Source organism: Eufriesea mexicana, unplaced genomic scaffold (genome assembly GCF_001483705.2).
Source record: "Eufriesea mexicana isolate 0111107269 unplaced genomic scaffold, ASM148370v2 scaffold1830, whole genome shotgun sequence".
In the NCBI taxonomy this organism is placed as follows: Eukaryota; Metazoa; Arthropoda; class Insecta; order Hymenoptera; family Apidae; genus Eufriesea; species Eufriesea mexicana.
In genome coordinates, this window is record NW_016909924.1 from 405,465 (window position 1) to 425,451 (window position 19,987).

Sequence of the window (19,987 nt, forward strand, 5' to 3'; positions counted from 1 at the left end):
ACGGTTTTTCGTCTGCTCTATGTGCACGTTCCGCGCAGCTGGTCAAGCTTGCCTCGTTCGTATGCGACACGCCGCAACTACGTCGGGTTGCATAAACTCAGGCGAGCGTCGAGTGCACTCTTGACGGATGCACTCTCATACCGCGTCGCGGCGCCACCGGATGAACTCGTGAATCGTGTACATACGTCGATTTTCTCCCCTTTTTTCTTTTAATTCTCACCATCCCTCGATCTTACAGCGATCTCTCCGAGTTTACCCCCTCTTGTTATAGGTTAGATTACGTGGTCAACTATGCAGCCCTTTGCAACAGTCTCTCCTTCCTGGTTCTTTTATGTATCGTGACTTAGTTCCTTTGCTAATTAAGGAACAATGTTTCTGCCTCTTCTCTCTCTCTGTCTTTGTGTTTGATGTTCTTGCAGATGCATCAGCGGAAATGGTCAGCGAGCTTATTGTACTCGGCGAGTGATGGAGAGATACTGGTTCATTGTGTTTGTAGATGTCTTGGAACTCGGTGGATATGCAGTTTTATGCATCGTGATGGTGAGTCATGTAGGGGATATTAATCCACGACCGTGAATGTTTGAGAAAAAGTTGCGGATGGTTATGTACATGTATAATACATGTAGCGCATTTTGCAATTGTTTTTTAATAATTCATGTGCAATATCCCGATATGATTTTTTTTCATAAATTATGTAAGGTATTCTACGGTACTTTTTTAATAGTTCACGCAAGCAATTTGGCGATATGTAGGAATCGTGGTAATTCTTTAATAATTCATGTAAGATGCTTCCCGATAACTCTAATAATTCGTAGAAGCCATTTTGTGTTGTGGTAATGTTTGCAAAATGATAATAGGTTTTGCGAGTCTTACGACGCATTTATAGCAATTGATAGAATTAGCTGAGCCGCCATTTTTCATATATAAGAACTGAATATCTTCTCGTATCTTTTCTTATCTCTAACTGTTTTAGAGATACAGTTTGTCCCTGTTGTATGGGGGTACCCTTATATCCTATGGAAAATGTAAAACAGTAGTTGATTGGTATTGTAACAGAAAATTTAACGTTGTCGATGTTAGAAGGAATCGTGGCACGCACGAGAGCTTATCAGTTTCTCCGATTAGCGGCGCTGCTGTCTGCTAGATACTGCGAGTAGCCTGTCTATGTTTGTTGTTTATGGTCTCGTCTTCGTACCTCTGGTTTGCCGTTAGAATACGTAACCAGGGTCTATAAACCATTGTGCGAATGAACTCTGTGTCTCAAAATAATAAATCGATCTCGATTTTTCCATTGTTATATAATAATATTAAATACACGTGTATATAATTCCAATAATTAAATAATATTATATCAACGAATAATAGGAGCTTCATATTTAACAATTATTTTAATATTCTTCTGTTCCTTTCTAACGAATGAAATTTCTACAATATTCATTACAAAATACCGGAAAGTAAATTTAAGTAAATAATAATCGAAGAACATATCGATTCGACGTGGAATAAAATTTCCCTCAAAATTAAAACTAATTTTCTCGAGAACGTAGCTGAAAGCTTTCTCTTATTCACGAGGAATAACGTAGCGTGATTTAGACTTTATGTGCTTTTTCCCATATTTCATTCGTCGTTTTATCCCACACTTTACTATCTAAACGTAGAGCTGAAAAGAATGGGATTGAGCCGGAGCTGGGGAATTTGCACGATGTCGAATTGGTGGAAAGGGAAGAGCATAACGTTGATCTGATCGAGTATCGAAATAGGCTTAACCCTGTCGCACTGTACTATCGCATTTCAATACACCCCTAACTTTTCCACGTGGACGCGGTCGCAGGAAAACTCACCAGATTTCTAAGCACGTCGTCCGGCACGTTTCTATTGGAATTGCAGAGTGCTCTGGCAGCGCTGTGAGAGAAAATCACCGGTGCCCTCGTCGTCTGCAGGGCCGCCCTCATAGTCCTTGTTGAGACATGAGAGAGATCCACTAGCATTCCCAGTCTGTTTAGCTCCCTGACAACTGCCTGAAAAATAATAAGAAATAATATGCATATTTCCTGCTCCTTTCTCTTCCCTTCCTTTCAAAACCTCGGCTCTTCCTTTTGAATAAGGAATGAGTCCCCTTGTTCACGATCTATGCACCACCGGTATAGACATTTCAACTCTGCTCTGAACTTTTAAGATTCGCGAATAAAACTATTCAGGGTAAGAATGGCTCGTTAAAAATACCTTCGAATTGCTTTGTATTACGTTGTACTTAAAATTTCGTACGAATTTCCATGTAATTTCAGATTGAAGATGGTTCTATAATTAAGAATTTTTTAATTCGATGCCAATTTTTTGGAGACTAGTAAATTTATGCACAGAAAAATTCAAAATATAATTATAATAGAATGCAGAATTATTTTATAATAAATAATTAATCTCATTTATAAATGATTCCCATATGTAAAGAACATGGTATAAAATATTTGATCTAATTTTTTAATTAATTTTAATATTATTTATGATATTACTATAGTATATAAATGTTAGTATATTTTATCAATGATTCCTTTAATTTCTATAGTAGCTCAAAATTTATTTCCAGTATTAAATTTATATAATTAACGTTCTACGATAAATCCACTTTAATAAAAGTATAAAAGTGTACAATAAAACCTAGAAAAGGATATTAAATCATTGTCGACCATACGGTTTAATTAAAGTTTACATCGGTCTGCATAAAATATTTCCAGATTGGAAAAATTAAGATTGTCCTTTTTTAAATTTCGCAAATTTCACGTGGCTCGTTTATTTTGCATAATTTATATTAAATTCCGCTTATATTTTATAGTAAGGAACGAATCAATAAGGTTCGATTAAAGGGAAATATCTCGTAAAATATAGATTTTACTAGTTCTTTATTTAATTAATCTATAATATGGATTTTTGGCCAACAAAACGTATCGAAACAATGTCGCGATGCAAGAAACGATACTAATCAAGGATAAATTAACAATCGACCGAGAACGCGGATTTTAACCCAAGCTGCATTGTATTTCTATCACTGTGTATATGTATAGTTCCATTATTAAGAATCGATCTGTTCCGATATTCAAATTCAGGGTCACCCGCAATTCGGCGGGTACAAGGGGGTTGGAATGCAAATTCTCATGCACGGCCACCACTGCCAAATATATTACGTGATTTCACAGTTTGCGTTACCATTGGCCATGGTGACTTTATTCCTGCACGAAAACGACTCGAATTTCATTTCGACAGTCCTGTTTTGCATTCGCCACTGTCGCGGACATTGTAGACATTAACCGGTATAACGGATGGCCCTGTTGTGATGCATGCGTACAGTGACCGAAATAATGCTAGTCCCACGCTACTAACGTTATTTATTTCCTTATAAACTCTTTTTAACGAACTTAACGATTTCTCATTACGACACGAACGCATTTAATATACATACCTTACTTTAAATTAAAAATGAAATTAAAAATCAATCTTCGTATTTGTTAGCAAAGATTTCATTAAAAGTTAATGAAAAATGTGCTACGTTTATTATTCGTAATTGCCAAAAATCGAAATTAAAAGCGGAACAGAAATGAGAATTTTAGTGTGCTCTAAGAAACGTAGATGGCGGTGCAATCAGTGTACTATATATACGACTAGTAAATGGCGAATCTATCAATATTTCGGTCATTGTACGCTCGTACGTGCTCTTAATTAACGAAACCAGACGCTCGTAGAATGAAACATTGGCCGTACTAGCATGCATTACTACCAATTTTTCCATCTAGCCACCGAGCGCTCGTTTTCCACGTTCGCCGCTTCGCCCGCGCATTCCAGATGGCGCACTAGACTTAACTGCCTCTGAATCGCGGGCAGCTCGTGAAAACGAAAATATCCCGGCACACGTCTCTCTTCGCTGCTGACAATGTACATTTTCGCGTACCATTCCCCGTCGATCTTTTCACCTCTGCTAGAGAGCCGTGCTTTTTGTGTTTCTTTCCCTCCTTTTTTTCGTTTTTGTTTTCGCGAGATGAAAATGGGAACGGCGTTCGTTCGACAAGGTTGTTATTTAAGAACTGGTTGATTTGGAAATTTCGAGGAAGGAAATCGAAGGTAGAAAAATCGACGGCAGCTGGATTCGATTTTAAACGAACGTATTATTTCGCGACAGTGTTTCTCAACCGACGCGTTGCAAGGATTTCATTAAAATTTCACTGATGAACTATTTTATGATGAAAAAATCGGTATTGATTATGTACAGAGCTTTGTCTCTACCAATATTACACAATTAAAATTTGGTATTATTATAGGCAATTAAATATTTGGTTTTTAAAAATTATAGTGTTTCGTAGAGACCTAATTTGCTTTTATCGATAATTATTTGATTGAGAGGGATGGGATTGTTCGAGTTATCTGCACTGGATTTAGGTTACTTTGGTTTCAGAAATCCGAGAGTTTAATCACTCTTTTAATACTTGCGATTTAGGATTATAAAAAAATAAAATAATATCGTGTTTTTTGAAAATATTCATTGCTCTCGCTGTTTCATTCTTATCTTATTTAATTCGTACACTATTTACAATTTCGTTGGTTACGGAATTTTCCAATTGAAAGTTGCTTTCAATTTTCTCACTCGGTAATTACCTTTTTTATTTATTTGTTTATCGTACGCGCATTCCTTCATTTACGCGGAATTTAATTTATGGTTTCTTTTCACATGGTAAATAATCTCTCGATTTATGCAGGCTTCTTCGCCGTTTCAATTTACGCGATCTTATTTTACACGGTGCTTTTTCTTCCTCTTCCATTGTTGCTGCTTACTCGTTGTAAGGAACAATAGCTTAACTAACCAATATTTATGAACATACAATTCCGATTGGCACATTTGAAAATTGACCATTGTACCGAGAGTAGCCAAAATTAAAATTAATATAACGAAATGTGTTATCAAAAATTGCAAAGAAATTGTCATTACTTCCTAAAAGAAATCTAAGAGAGACTCTAGACGAAGGGGGAAAAGAATTAGCGAACCTAAAAAGGATAGTAGAGAAAAGGAATGAAAACCAAAGAGAAGACGATAAAGGATGTAAATAGAGGAAAGGCCAAAGAACTCTAAGTGCAATAAAGGACAAAACAGAGTTATTAGAGTTATTACAGGAACAGGCATTAAATATAAGATAGACTGAAAGAGCACTAAAAATTAAGACGAGATAACAAAGTATGTATATGGAGCCGGAAGTCATCTGTATTCGAAAGGCAAAGATTATAATAAACTACTACTACTATATGCAAATATTGTTTCCAGAAGAGAAACTTGTTTCTACGTTTTCCATCGTGTTTTATATCGATGTTACTCACACGATTTTCAATGAATATCGAAACACGATTGGCATTACATTATTCTCCCTTTCTTCGGTAATATGCTGCATTTTGAATTTTTTAAGTATCATTCTTAGCTTGGTTTTTATTAGTAAATTCGTCCGGTTATCTTCGCATGGGCACCCGTTTCTCGTTCGGCACTAAAAGGGTCAAGCATCTCAAATGATACTCACATAAATCACGATAACGTGACACACTGTCAGATGTTACTTACTCGAAGAAAAAGAGGAAAAAAGAAATTGTTCTATTAATAAAAATGGCCGAAGTTGCAGCATTTACACGCCAGTGACCCGTTAAGAAAAATGCTCGGTGGGTCCTCGAGTGTGGACGGTATCGCGTGTCTGAGGATCACGAGCAAGTGGTTGAACGAAAAATTCGGAGATCGCGGGGTTGGCTAACGGCGAGGGTGAAAAATGGCGGAGAGGACGTCGCGTGGGTATTTCGACTAGCGAACATTAGTCGATGGCGTAAGCAAGCCTCTCCTATCGCGCGAGAACAGAAGAAAAAAGCTGCTGCGGTGCACAGACCAGGACGTCGATACGAGAGAAAGGAAAAGAAGGAACACAATGGGCGTCGTCTCTTTTCCTTTCTTCCTTTTTCTCCCTTTTTTCGCTAGCGCACCCCTGTTCCAACGAGAAGCCAGGGATGTTCGTTTTTTTCCTCGGCACGCGCGATTTTGCAGAGATAACGGGGACGAGGTGTTTGCATCGATTTAAGCCGCCTTTACATGCAGCCACTTTTTCTCCCTAACGAATGTTTAACCCCTTAAGGGCAGAGTTGTTTTATAAAAATCGGACGAATTTTTCAGATTGCTTTTGCATCGATTTAGGGAGCGTTGCGACGTTCGATAACGAGTCGTGATTAAAATTAGAGAGAAATTGGTGATTTCGAAGATTATACGGGGTTCCGAATACACTCAATGTATTCGAAGAAAGTAGAATCGTGTTAACAGCTTCATTGATAAGGTGTGACTTTTTTGATCGATTTGGTTGTTTTATCGAATCGATAATAATCGAAAGCAGCGTTCATTCCTTTCTGCATTTGCGTTCTATGCTTAGCTGTCAAATACACAAAGTAATCGGTTTACTGTGATTATAGTAAACGAGTGTTAATAAGAATAATCGGTTTACCGTGATTGTAGTAATGGATTGTTAATAGTAATCGATTTATTGTGATTATAGTAGTGGAATGCTAACCCCTTGCATTCACTGTCTTTCTCGTTACAGAAAAATAGTAATTCCAAAATTTTCTGCAATGAAGTAGACTATATGTTTTAAAATAGTTTTAAAATTAATTATTTTATTTTGATATTACACGAAAATTACATTACCTTTAATTTAATATATTAATTGTTGTTAATTTTTAGAATTTTAAAATGGCGAATGGAAGTCGATTTATAGCGATTAAAACTGTCCATTTTTAATAGTAATCGGTGTACTGTGAATAGAATAGCGGATTGTTAATAGTAATTGATTTATTGTGATTATAGTAATGGAATGTTAACCCCTTGAATTCACTGTCTTTCTCGTCACAGAAAAATAGTAATTCAAAAATTTTCTGCAATGAAGTAGACTATATGTTTTAAAATAGTTTTAAAATGAATTATTTTATTTCGATATTACGAAAATTACATTATTTTTAATTTATTATATTAATTGATATGAATCTTCAGAATTATTTAAAATGGTGACTGAAGGTCGATTTACAGCGATTAAAATAGTCGATTTTTAATAGTAATCGGTGTACCATGATTATAACAGTCAACTATTAATAACAGTAATTGATTTATTTTGATTATATTAATGGAATTTTTACCCTTTACATTCACTGACTTTCTCTTTATAGAAAAATAGTAATTAAAAAATTCCTTACTATGAAATCGACGATATAATTTTAAATAATTTCAAAATGAACTATTTTATTTCGATATTACACGAAAATTACATTATCATTAATTTAATATATTAATTGATATCATTCTTCAGAATTTTTTTAAAATGGCGAATGAAGGTTAATTTACAGCCATTAAAGTAGTCCATTTTTAATAGTAATCGGTGTACTGTGATTGTAATAGTGATCGAGTTACTATTTAAAATTGTCTCGAAAATTTGATATTGATGATGAACCTATAGGAGGGTAACCATTCTCAAATAACCACTCAAAGTTTTCATTCTTTTATTGGTGAAACTTAACGATCATTTATAAATATTCTTTTAAAAGCACTGGTGGAACATTGAAATGAAATTTGAGAAGGATGGTGGGGGAGAGAGTTGAGCTTGAAATACAAAATTTTTAATTTTCTTTCCTTTCTTTTTAATTTTTTCCAAGACTTTGTATTAAGCACGACATCATTTGATAATAACTAATAAGAAGACTCTGTTAGGGATGTTGTCGAAAACTAGTTAGCAGGTAATCGAGTGAAGTTAAATCGTGATAATTATTAGTAATAATTGGAGATTTGAAAATAGAGTAATTTTTGGTAGATAGATGGACTGTAAAAGAAGCGAACAGAGTAATCTATTATTCTATAATATTCTCTGTTTCCTAGGGGTTGTAATGAACTTTTCAACGAAGCGAACAAAAATAGAAGGTTTTTAGATTATAATTTGCGAGACATTTATTGGATAACATAGCAAGCAGAGAAATGGAAGATACTTGAAGAACAAAATGTAATCACGTGGGTGTTTAATGACAAAAATGAATTTTCCCGAAAATGTTAAGAATCTCTAATATGAACAAATAATTGATCGATAATTTCTAAAATCAGACTTACTCATCACCGCATAATTTGTACTTCTAAAACCAAAAATTAGACACAAAAATTTAAGAACATAAAAATTCATTTCATTCTAATAAAAATTACAGTGAAACCTGACATAAAACATAAAAATAAATAATTCCTATTTAATATAATCTCATTATGCGCATTTAAATAACCAAATAAGTAAAATAAAAATAAGAAGAAAATATATAAGGACACAAATATACGATTTTCAAATCGTACATGGATGAAACAAAGATAAAATAAAAACCACGTCAAATGTAACACCATCGCTTTAGAAATTTTGATACTTCAACCGCAATCGCAGCGGATATCGACAAAAGGGAGGAAAAAAGGAATTCCAATTTTATACATTTCCAGCAAACGAAAAGCAATGGAATAACAGACACCGGTACAAGATAGTTCTCCGAAAACTTATTGTACCAGGTTTCCTTTATTTTTCAACATTTTCGCGAGAAATTGCACTCTCGTCGAGCCGCGACGCGTTCTTTGTGGTATTCCATAAAGAAACACGCGCGCGCGAAGCAACAGAGGGAAATACCATGGTAGGCAATACGAGTATTGGGTAATCGAAGAGCGAAATAGAAAAGGAACTGGGAGAAATATGGTGGATATCGCGGGTACATGCACATCGAAAACGAAATCGTTTCTTGAAATATATTTCGTCCACCAGGTATAGAATATACAGTCTCGAATTTAAATAAGAAATATGTTCCGTTTAGGAAATGCGGGGCCCATGAGGGACGAGATAAATAAATAAATGCGAAGGAGATCGTCGGATTTTTTAGCATACTTCTTCCAATCTTCGTTTTAACTATTATTTGTCAAACGAAAGTGGAATTTTTGCAAACGTCGAATACAAGGTCACTTGAAAAATCTAAACACCAATATAATTTCGAATCATAAGCATTGTACTGCGAAAAATAATGTCTATTAACTGCTATTTGCTATTTAACTACTATTTGCCAAATGAGAGTGGAATTTCTGCAAACGTGGAATATAAGATCACTCGAAATATCTAAATATCTGCATAATTTCGAATCATAAGCGTTATACTATGAAAAATAATGTCTATTAATTACTATTTCCTATTTAACTACTATTTGCCAAATGAGAGTGGAATTTCTGCAAACGTGAAATATAAAATCATTCGAAATATCTAAATATCTGCATAATTTCGAATCATAAGCACCACTCGAAATATCTAAATATCTGCATAACTTCGAATCATAAGCGTTATACTATGAAAAATAATGTCTATTAATTACTATTTGCTATTCGGCTACTATTTGCCAAATGAAAGTGGAATTTTTGCAAACGTGAAATATAAAATTATGCGAAATATCTAAATATCTGCATAATTTCGAATCATAAGCGTTATACTGCGAAAAATAATGTGTATTAATTAGTATTTGCTATTCGGCTACTATTTGCCAAATGAAAGTGGAATTTTTGCAAACGTGAAATATAAAATCATTCGAAATATCTAAATATCTGCATAATTTCGAATCATAAGCGTTATACTATGAAAAATATTGTCTATTAACTACTATTTGCTATTTAACTACTGTTTGCCAAATGAAAGTGGAATTTTTGCAAATGTCGAATACAAGATCACTTGAAAAATCTAAACACTAATATAATTTCGAATTACTGGATTTGGAAACTGGAATTTTTGCAAACGTGGAATATAAGATCACTCGAAATATCTAAACACCCACATAATTTCGAATCATAAGCGTTATACCATGCAAAATAATGTGTATCAACTAGTATTTGTTATTTAACTACTATTTGCCACATGAAAGTAGAATTTTTGCAAACGTGAAATATAAAATCAATTGAAATATCTAAATATCTGCATAATTTCAAATTGCAAGCGTTATACCATGAAAAATAATGTCTATCAATTTCCGATACAAATATTTCTACTAATTATTAATTAAGTGTAATTCATTTTGTTTTTAAATATTTTAAACTCTCTCTAAAAACGTATTAATACTAAATAATCCTTTATAATTATTCAAAACATCCTTTTCACCTCGAAATCGTAAATTCTCGCCGTTATTCCAAAACCGAAATTGAGGAAGGACAAGCGTCAAAAAATCAACGGAAATTCCAAAATTGCATTATCTCCAATTATCATTTTCCATCATATTTCAAAAATCTATAATTTCTTTTTAAAACAAGGATTAAAACCAACAACAAAAATCCAAAAGGAAAAGAAGAGGTACAAGAAACCAAAAAATCGCCGAAAATTTGAAAATTCCAGCAAACGGAGAGCGAAAAAAGGAAAAAGAAAGAGGTGCAAGAAAAAAATCCGCGAAAATCTGAAAATTTCAGCAGAATATTCGATGCAATAAAACAAAAATAAAATCGAAAGAGGAAAAAAAGCGAACGAGGAAAATGAGGTAAGAATGACGAAAATTCGCGAAAATCTGAAAATTCCAGCGGAATATCCGATACAGTGTCCCGCTGTTGCTCGAGGCATTGTCCCATTAAACAGCACGGACTTTGCAATTTCCTGCGAGCGCCATAGGACAAGATATACGAGATTATGTCCCGACGATTTATACGAGTGGCTCGCGTCGTCGCCGGATACTTACGTAATGTCATACACCGGCATTGAAAGCCACTCGGATTGGATATCGGGAAGGAAACAAACGCCGTTGGATAAAATCCGTCCGAATGTAACTCGGTTACATCACTGAAATTATTTTCGACCTCGGGCACCGTAACGCCGTTGGTCCCGGCCGCGTGACCGGGCAGCAGCAGGGGCGCGGAAACGGAACAGCACACGACCGGAATGGCTTTAGAAATCCTCAGATTAGTGGAATTTTCTAGTAAATCGTCTGGCGGGGGTTACCTCCGCAATAACGATTTTGCACCACCGTTGTTTCGATATAGTCCACGTTGCGCTCGAACAATCGCGGCATGTCTGCCAATGTGGCTCCGCGTTTGCACACAAACGCGGTCCTGCCGTCGCGGTTAGGCGAGTGTACATGTAAATGAGAGGGGAAAACGAGGGGAAAAATGTGGAAGAACGAGCGTGGGCAGAGCGAGAAAGAGAACGAGAACGAGATGGATAGAGAGAAAGAGAGAGAGCGAGAGCGAGAGAGAAATAACCAGAACGAGATCGAGAGAACGAGTGAGTAAAAGCGAGATCGGAAAAAAAGAGAGAGAGAGAGAGGGTGTGAGAGTGAAAAAGAGAGCGAAAGTCAGAGCGAGAGACAGACAGAGAGAATGATAGTCAAATGAAAAGACAGAGACAGAAAATCAGAGAGAGCGAAGGTCAGAGTGAGGGAGCGAGACACAGAGAGAGCAAGATCCAGATCACGAGGGGGAGAGAGCGAAACCGAGATCGAGATCGAGAGGAAGGGAGAGAGAGCGAGAAGGGGATGGAAAATGGCGCGCGGAAGATAGCGGAGATGGCTTATTTGATTTACGTTCTCGTTCGCGTCCTACGACCTCTTTTTTCCTCTCCTTCTCTCCCCCCGCCCCCGACTTTTCCTTCGCTTCCCCCCCTTTTTTATCACGCGGCGGAAACTACCGTGGAGAGAGTGGAAATTTCGAGAGATCGATAAAAAAACGCGCTACACCCCTGGCCCAGTGAAGATTCACCCCTGGGCTCCCTTTCTCCTTCTTTTCCACCCCCTACCCCCCCTTATAATTTTTTCTCCTTTTTTCTTCTCGCTTTTATCGCCATATCGCGAATTTTTCTGCGACGAATGCCGGGGTTCGCCTGGAAAATTCGCCGATTACGTTTCAGCTCGCGAAACGTCGTTCGTGGGATCCCCGTTTAAATGGGTCATGCTCGTAACTTGTGCAAGAACCAAGAACCGCGGTGTAAATGGGGCGCGCACTGTCATCGATTGCTCCCCATTGATTATTATTTATCACTCGTTCAACGACGGTACCACGGTTACTTATAAATACAGCGTTCACCGCCAGTGACGACCGATCGATTCTTCTTCAACGTTCGTCTGTCTTCCACGCACCCCGAAGAACATCCGAGCTTAAAGGGATAAGTAGACGTTTTAACCCTTTGCACTCGGCGATTTTTTCGATACAGGAAAATAGCAATTCGAAGACTTTCTGTCATACAGACGACGATATTTTTAAAAGGGTAGATAAGAAATCGTGTACAAATTAAGACGTAGAATTATTTTATTTCGATATTCCACGCGTCATTGGGTAACTTTAAATGTGATATATTAATTAACATCGATCTTTAGAATTTGATTAAATGGCGACTGAAGATCGCCTCTCGAGTGCAAAGGGTTAAAATCCGATTTTTATTTCGGAAGATACTTGGAAATACGTATTCTTTCGATTTCGTAATCCGATAATTTATCATGCTGGGTGCATCTAAATGCAGGTGTTTCGAGATACGTGAAATATCTTCTATGAAAGCGATTCGTGCATCGCCAAGTTGTTATTCAAATAACGATTTTTGCGACATCGATCGTCGATTGTATTCGCGATTTTTCCTTCGAAGGCCTCCGATATTCTCATTTTAGAACTAGTTTTTACGAATTTGGACGTGAACACCGTATCAGAGAAAAATTATTTTTAATTCGCACCGTCTTCTGTTTAAAATCCGATTTTTATTTCGGAAGATACTTGGGGATACGTATTCTTTCGATTTCGTAATCCGATAATTTATCATGCCAGGTGCAATTTAAGATGTAGAATTAATTTACTTCGATATTCCACTTATCTTTGGATAATTGTAAATTTGATATATTAATTAACATCCCTCTTTAGAATCTGATTAACCCTTTCGGTTAGAGAACGTTGTCTGCCGTGATACTCTTGCTGTAGGGGGTAAAAATGTGCACATAGCACATGGTCAGTCCTCTTTTGTACGAAGATTTTCTTAAGCGTTAAATAAGAACTGTGCTTAATAATACAATATCTTTTCTAATAAATATTGTTTGTAGCTTTAATATTAAAAAATATTTGTATAAAATTCTACACAGATGAATGCCGGATTAAACCGAAAGGGTTAAAAGGGGACTGAGAAGTGCCTCTCGAGTGCAAAGGGTTAATCTGTCCACCTTCACGCCGGTGTCGGGCTTCTTAATGCAATCCTTATTTGATTTACGCTTGTTCAAGCAAGTTTAATCGACTCGCGAGAGCTTTCGAGAAATTCGAGTACGTCTTTCTTATATTTTTACGTATGTAAAAAGAGTCCCAAAATTCATGCAAGATTGGGATCTTGCGCCATTTGTATGGTAGTGTCGTCAATGTAGAAGAATGACAGCGTGACAGTTAACAGGTCATGGTTATTAAAAATGGAGAATTATATGAAAGAATAACGTGTCTTCGTTGTTGAAAAATATCTTCAATTTTTAATTAAAAATCTATGCTTTCTGTCAAAATTACTACTTGTGTGAAATTTGTAATATTCTATATTTGTTTCCATTTTGTTTCCAAAAGGATTTAGAAAATTTTGGTCCCTTCGTAATCGGTTAAAGCGAGTGAGCTCAGTGAAAAATACTTTTAGTAAAAAATTTAATTTAATTTAATTTTTTAATTTAATTTTTGTCCTCGTTATGTCAATTTTGAGTGGCGTTTCAGTTATGTAGTGAAAGTTGGTTGTCTTAGTATTGTTAATTAAAATTGTTAATCGAGCGTAATGTATCGTGGTCATAGGAAGAATCATGGTCAGTTAATTAATAATTTGCCCCTTCTTTTCTTCAAAAGGCGTTGCAAAATATGATTTATTCGCAATTTGAACATACCATCGATTGACATCGTTATTATATCTATATTCCATCCTTCTGTGATTAATTTCCATATTTTCCTATTCTGCTCTAGTAATTATAGTATCATTTACATAGTCTTCGTAGACTAGCTGATTTTCCGATTTTAAAATCTTCCCGAAAATTTTAATATTTAGTATTAGGTGCAAAAGGGAGGATCTCTTAGGTTCAAAGATATTATAAGCTACGAAGTAATTATAATTAATTCGTGTTATATCTAATTTTAAACTAGGAAAAACCGTGATTTAATTTCTTTCACGCGATTTTTATATTCGGTGACTTTGTTAATTGAGTATAATACGAAGTGGTTAAAAAAGGGAACGACTTGTTACGTTTAAATATATTATAAACTGCAAAGTTTCGTAAAAATCAGTGACATAATTAATTAACAGAGGGGGGTGACAAAAATACACTTTGCATGAAAACTGATGCGGGATTTATTTACGTCGTGTTAAGGTTTAAAATTGCTCCCGTTTGAAATGTAAAAATAAGAGTAATTTATTGTATATTTTATATTGTTCATTTTAATATGATATAGTTGAAAACGAAATCAAGATGATAATTTTTAAGATATGGTAATTAAACATTCCACAAAAAATCAGTGATATAATTAATTAATTTTTAACTGATTAATAATATGATTTAATAATTAATATAATTAATATAATTAAGATTAGAGATTAGAAATTAGAGAATTTATTATTGTCGTTATGGGGTTATTTCACACTATACTGAATTTTAAAATTGCTTCCTTTTAAAATACAGTAAAATATTATATATACTTTTTACGATCTTTACATATAATGATTCAAAAATGAGATAAATTATACAATTTCGTGAAAAATTATTAACTATTATTACTGATTATCAAAACAAAAATTCGTATCTTACGGAAAATAAAATAATTAATTTGCATATTGATGAATTCTAAAATGCGAAAACCATAATTTCTATTTTTTTCCTTACAACTTTCAAATTTGGTAATTAAATTCAACTTGAATGCAACACAGTTGAGAAAGGTTGAAAAAGCTTCTTAGATCTAAATAAATAAAAGTTTAAAATTTTAGTAAAATATTAATGATATAATTATTAAGGACAGTGACGAAAATACATTTCTTATTGAGTTATAATAAATTGATATTAAATCTGGAATTATTTATGCGATTTAAAAAAATACGAAAGGAATATGATTTGTCATATTTCTTTTCTCTGAGTTTTATATTCGATAATTTCGTTTATTAACTCACCTTTCCGAACTCACTGAGGCCTGGCGTCGAATCCTGGGTATTGTTCGTCTCGCCAACTGAACAGACTGCCCTGCCAAGAAAATGTCTGTTAGAACTCTTTTCTTCTGCTAGAGGTAAATCGGCGGAAAATTCAATAATTTTTCAATACACATGCCTTTGTTTTTCTTCGCTCGGGGAATAGCGATAGAATTTTTCACCGGTGGAATCGCGATTTCTCGCCACCGTCTGGTCTTTCTTTTATAGCGATAGATATGGATATCTATAAATTTGCCGCCGTTCTTTGACAATCCGAGTGAAACCGGATGGGAATTTGCGAACAGGAAGCGAAACGAATAAAATCACGCTTTCGGGAATAAATATTTCGAAAAATCGTCGTTCCTTTAAAAGCAATCGTGTTTCGTCTGTGAACAATGGACAAATATTTGTACTTGTTTCATTAATATTATCGAGTCATACGATTTATGAAAATAATGAGTGATAACATTGTACATTAAATTTTAACTTCTTCTCTAATCTGTAATATCTATAATATCTATTAGGCGATTTATGCAGTTTACTTTTTCGAACGTGAATCCGTAATCGAAATTGCTTTATCACCCTCAGTTTCCAAGAAATGTGGGGTTTTCTAAAAAGGTACGATTTTTAGCTACAATGAAGTATTGCGTAAAAAGTAAGAATGCTAGGAGATTCACTACAATCTTAAAATTTTATTTTTTGACAACTTTATATCGAGAAATTATTTGTATTTATATATTGAATAGTAAAACTATTTCAAACTATGAGTGATTTAGAGAAATTTCTTGTTCGTTCAAGAACAAGAATTCAGAACTCAGGCATAACAACTCAGAGCTCAGAACTCGGAACTCAGACATAAGAACTTAGAATTCAAAACTTAGAATTGAGAATTCAGAACTCTGAACTCAGACATAACAACTCAAAATTCATAATTCAGAACTCAGGCATAAGAACTTAGAATTCAAAACTTAGAATTGAGAATTCAGAACTCTGAACTCAGACATAATAACTCAAAATTCATAATTCAGAACTCAGACATAAGAACTTAGAATTCAAAACTTAGAATTGAGAATTCAGAACTCTGAACTCAGACATAACAACTCAAAATTCAGAATTCAGAACTCGGAACTCAGAACTCAGACATAACAATTCAGGACTCAGAACTCAGAACTCAGACATAACAATTCAGAATTCAGAACTCTGAACTCAGATGTAAGAACTCCGAACTCAGACATAACAATTCAGAATTCAGAACTCTGAACTCAGATATAAGAACTTAGAACTCAGACATAACAATTCAGAATTCAGAATTCAGACATAAAAATTCAGAATTCAAACATAACAATTCAGAATTCAAACATAACAATTCAGAATTCAGAATTCAGACATAACAATTCAGAATCCAGAATTCAGACATAACAATTCCGAATCCAGAACTCTGAACCCAGATATAAGAACTCAGAACTCAGATATAAGAACTCAGACATAACAATTCAGAATTCAGAATTCAAAACTCTGAACTCAGATATAAGAACTCAGACCTCAGACATAATAACTAAAAGTTCAGAACCTAACCTAACCTAACCATGCTGAAATCGATTTTTAAATCGACAAATAATTTATCAGCGATTCGAAGCAATTTCCAAGCATAAAGTTGGTGGATGGCTCGGGATCATCGGGGGGATGAGGGTAGCCACGGTTCAGGAGGTAAAAGGCCGGAAGATCGTCGGCGACTCGCGAGGCCCTAGAAAATTTAATCCAGAGCCACGGAAAGCCGGTAATCTTTTCTTCCCGGTCGAGTCTCACCTCGATGCTGCCACCGCGGGAACGTTCTCAGTGGAACGTTGGGGAAGGTCGACGTCTCGTCATCGACGATCCCGGAAAATCCAATCGTCTCAGCAATCCCCGGTTCCCACGGGGGAGCAGCGGACGAAGACAAAGGAGACGCGTGGAAAAGGCTGAGGGCGAGGTTAGAGATCGACGTTAGGCCTAAGGAACACCTTCTATAAAGCGTTTTGGCCACTGTCGCGATAAAACGCGGGCATGGCGATAACCGCGAGGGGATGAAACTTCATTCTTTCACCCTACTTTCTTCTCCTTTTTCTCATTATTCCGGGATGTAAAGAAATTTCGTGGGAATACCTGCCGTTGGAAGGAAAAGCTCTGTGCTATGTACGTGTGCTCGTCTTCGAGATATCGCAGGTCAAAATTCTGAACATCGATTCTTCTTATCAGCATTCGGTTAAATTGTATCATTTTTCTGTTTTGCAGCTGGAAGATCTTTTTCCTCGCAATCTTATGTCTATGGTTGTAAAACTGAACACTTTTATTGTGTTATGTTTGTATTGTATTTTTATTTCTGAGATATTTCTAGTGAAAATTCTGAACGTACATTCTTCTTATCAGCATTTGATTATACTATACAAATTTTATTTTTTGGAACTGTAAGATTTGCTTTCTTCATTTGTTTCCCGAGAGGAATGAATTATTTTGTAATTCAATTAATAAATAAATTGTAGTTCCTTTTTCTTGCAATTTTATGCCTGTGGTTGTAAAACAGAATTATGTGTTGTGTAAGTATTTTTATTTTTGAGATATATCTAGTTAAAATTCTGAATGTACATTCTTCTTATCAGCATTTGATTATACTATACAAATTTTATTTTTTGGAACTGTAAGATTTGTTTCTTTTATGTGTTTCCTGAGGAATTAATTGTTTTGTAACCTAATTAATGAATAAATTAGAGTTTCTTTTTCTTGCAATTTTATGTCTGTAATTTTAGAAAAGAACACTATGTTGTTTATGTATATTCATTTTTGAGATATTGTTGATTAAAATTCTGAACATACATTCTTCTCATCAGCATTTGATTATATTGTATAAATTTTATTTTTTGGAAGTGTAAGATTTGCTTGCTTCATTTGTTTCTCGAGGATTTAATTGTTTTGTAACCTAATTAATGAATAAATTAGGGTATCTTTTTCTTGCCATTTTATGTCTGTGGTTGTTGAAAAATACACTATATTGTGTATGTATATTCATTTCTGAGATATTGTTGATTAAAATTCTGAACATATATTCTCCTTATCACTATTTGCTTAAATTTTATAAATTTATTTTTTTTAAATTGTAAGATATTTAATTTTCGAGATGTTATTCAAGTTGAAATTCTAAGTATAGAGTCATCTTACCAGCATTCAGTTAAATTGCATTTGCAATTTTCGAATATATAAGACTTGTTCCTATCAATTTTTTTCTTTTTTTATACATTAATCATTAAATTAGTGTTTTTTGAAATTGCGAGCTATAGTGGTAGTTCATACAATCACAGATATTTCTGAATTAGGTATAAGAGAAATTAGTGTCTTAAAAGGCGACTTTCGAATCTTTGAATCTCGAATTTTTATAAAATTTCCAAATCTAAAGATGTTTCATAATAAAAAGAGAGCAGAAAGTTCAACTAACCAGTGTTCCCCTAACAAAGAATTCTCTTCAATTTAATTGTACATAACACAAAAATTAAAGTAAATCGTCGTAGAAATAAGTTGCCAATTATAAAAAATTGATAAAATAATTCAGAAAAAAGAAAAATTAACGTAATTCCGTAAAATTCCGTAATACATTAAAAAAGAAAATAGAAATAGGAATTAAAGTACATTGTCATGAAATTAACGTCATAAAGATACCAGTATAAAGATTTATCGTACATAAAAATCGAGATATTCACGAATCGAGTCGCTCTTGATATTTCATCCTATTTAATACGATACACGTTCTCGTCGATGAGGATATCGAGTGCCATGTAGCAGAAATATAATAATCGTTCGAAGTTGACAATTAGGGGACTATGAGTGCTATTCTGACTCACTGTATATATTCGCGATGATCGTTCCATAGATGTTGACTGGTTGCCTGTTTACAAGGCAATCGATATTCCAATTTACATGGCTAGATCAAATTAGAGAAGATACACAGAGCGGCGATAAAATTACCTGATTTATATCGTTGCTATAGTGTTGGCACGGTGTGTTTTTGAAAGCGATTAAAATAGTAGGAGTAATTATCACCCTCAGACATATGGAACCTCTGTCAGCTCGCTTCGAATAACTCATAAGTCCAAAATGCAATCAGGAAGTCTCATTTCGAATCTTCGTAAATATTAAATCTATATATGTAGATGTAAAAGTAAGCGATGTCTACAAGAAAGAATGAGTGGATCGAATATTCGTGTAATAAATGAAGTGTGGTATGGACTGTGTATAATCACGTAACGAATGAAAGTAGAGAGAATAAATGAGAGAGTAACTGGATAGGTCAGTTGCAATTCAGACTTCCTTGAGAGTAAGCGTGTTTAACCACTTTACTACTTTGGGCGCCTATGGGCGCTTAGAAATTTTGCGTTTGTGACACGAAGAACGCCTATGGGCGCATAGAAATTTTGCGTTTGTGACACGGAGGGCGTTTATAAGCACTTGGAAATTTTGCGTTTGTGACACGGAGGGCGTCTATAAGCGCTTGGAAATTTTGCGTTTGTGACACGGAGGGCGTTTATAAGCACTTGGAAATTTTGCGTTTGTGACACGAAAGGCGTCTATAAGCGCTTGGAAATTTTGCGTTTGTGACACGGAGGGCGTTTATAAGCACTTGGAAATTTTGCGTTTGTGACACGGAGGGCGCCTGAGGGCGCTTAGAAATTTTGCGTTTGTGACACGAAAGGCGTCTATAAGCGCTTGGAAATTTTGCGTTTGTGACACGGAGGGCGTTTATAAGCACTTGGAAATTTTGCGTTTGTGACACG

General features: G+C 34.8%; 1 protein-coding gene across 1 annotated transcript in view; it reads right to left on the reverse strand.

The window, feature by feature from the left end:
• Nucleotides 1-19,987, reverse strand: part of LOC108549088 (dipeptidase 1) — a gene marked incomplete at its 5' end in the record, with an annotated part of 61,535 nt that overhangs the window by 17,031 nt on the left and 24,517 nt on the right. Inside the window, 2 exons of the mRNA XM_017902327.1 lie at nucleotides 1,842-2,018; nucleotides 15,174-15,243. Coding sequence (XP_017757816.1) covers nucleotides 1,842-2,018; nucleotides 15,174-15,243 — 247 coding nt within the window. The remainder of the gene's footprint in view (nucleotides 1-1,841; nucleotides 2,019-15,173; nucleotides 15,244-19,987) is intronic.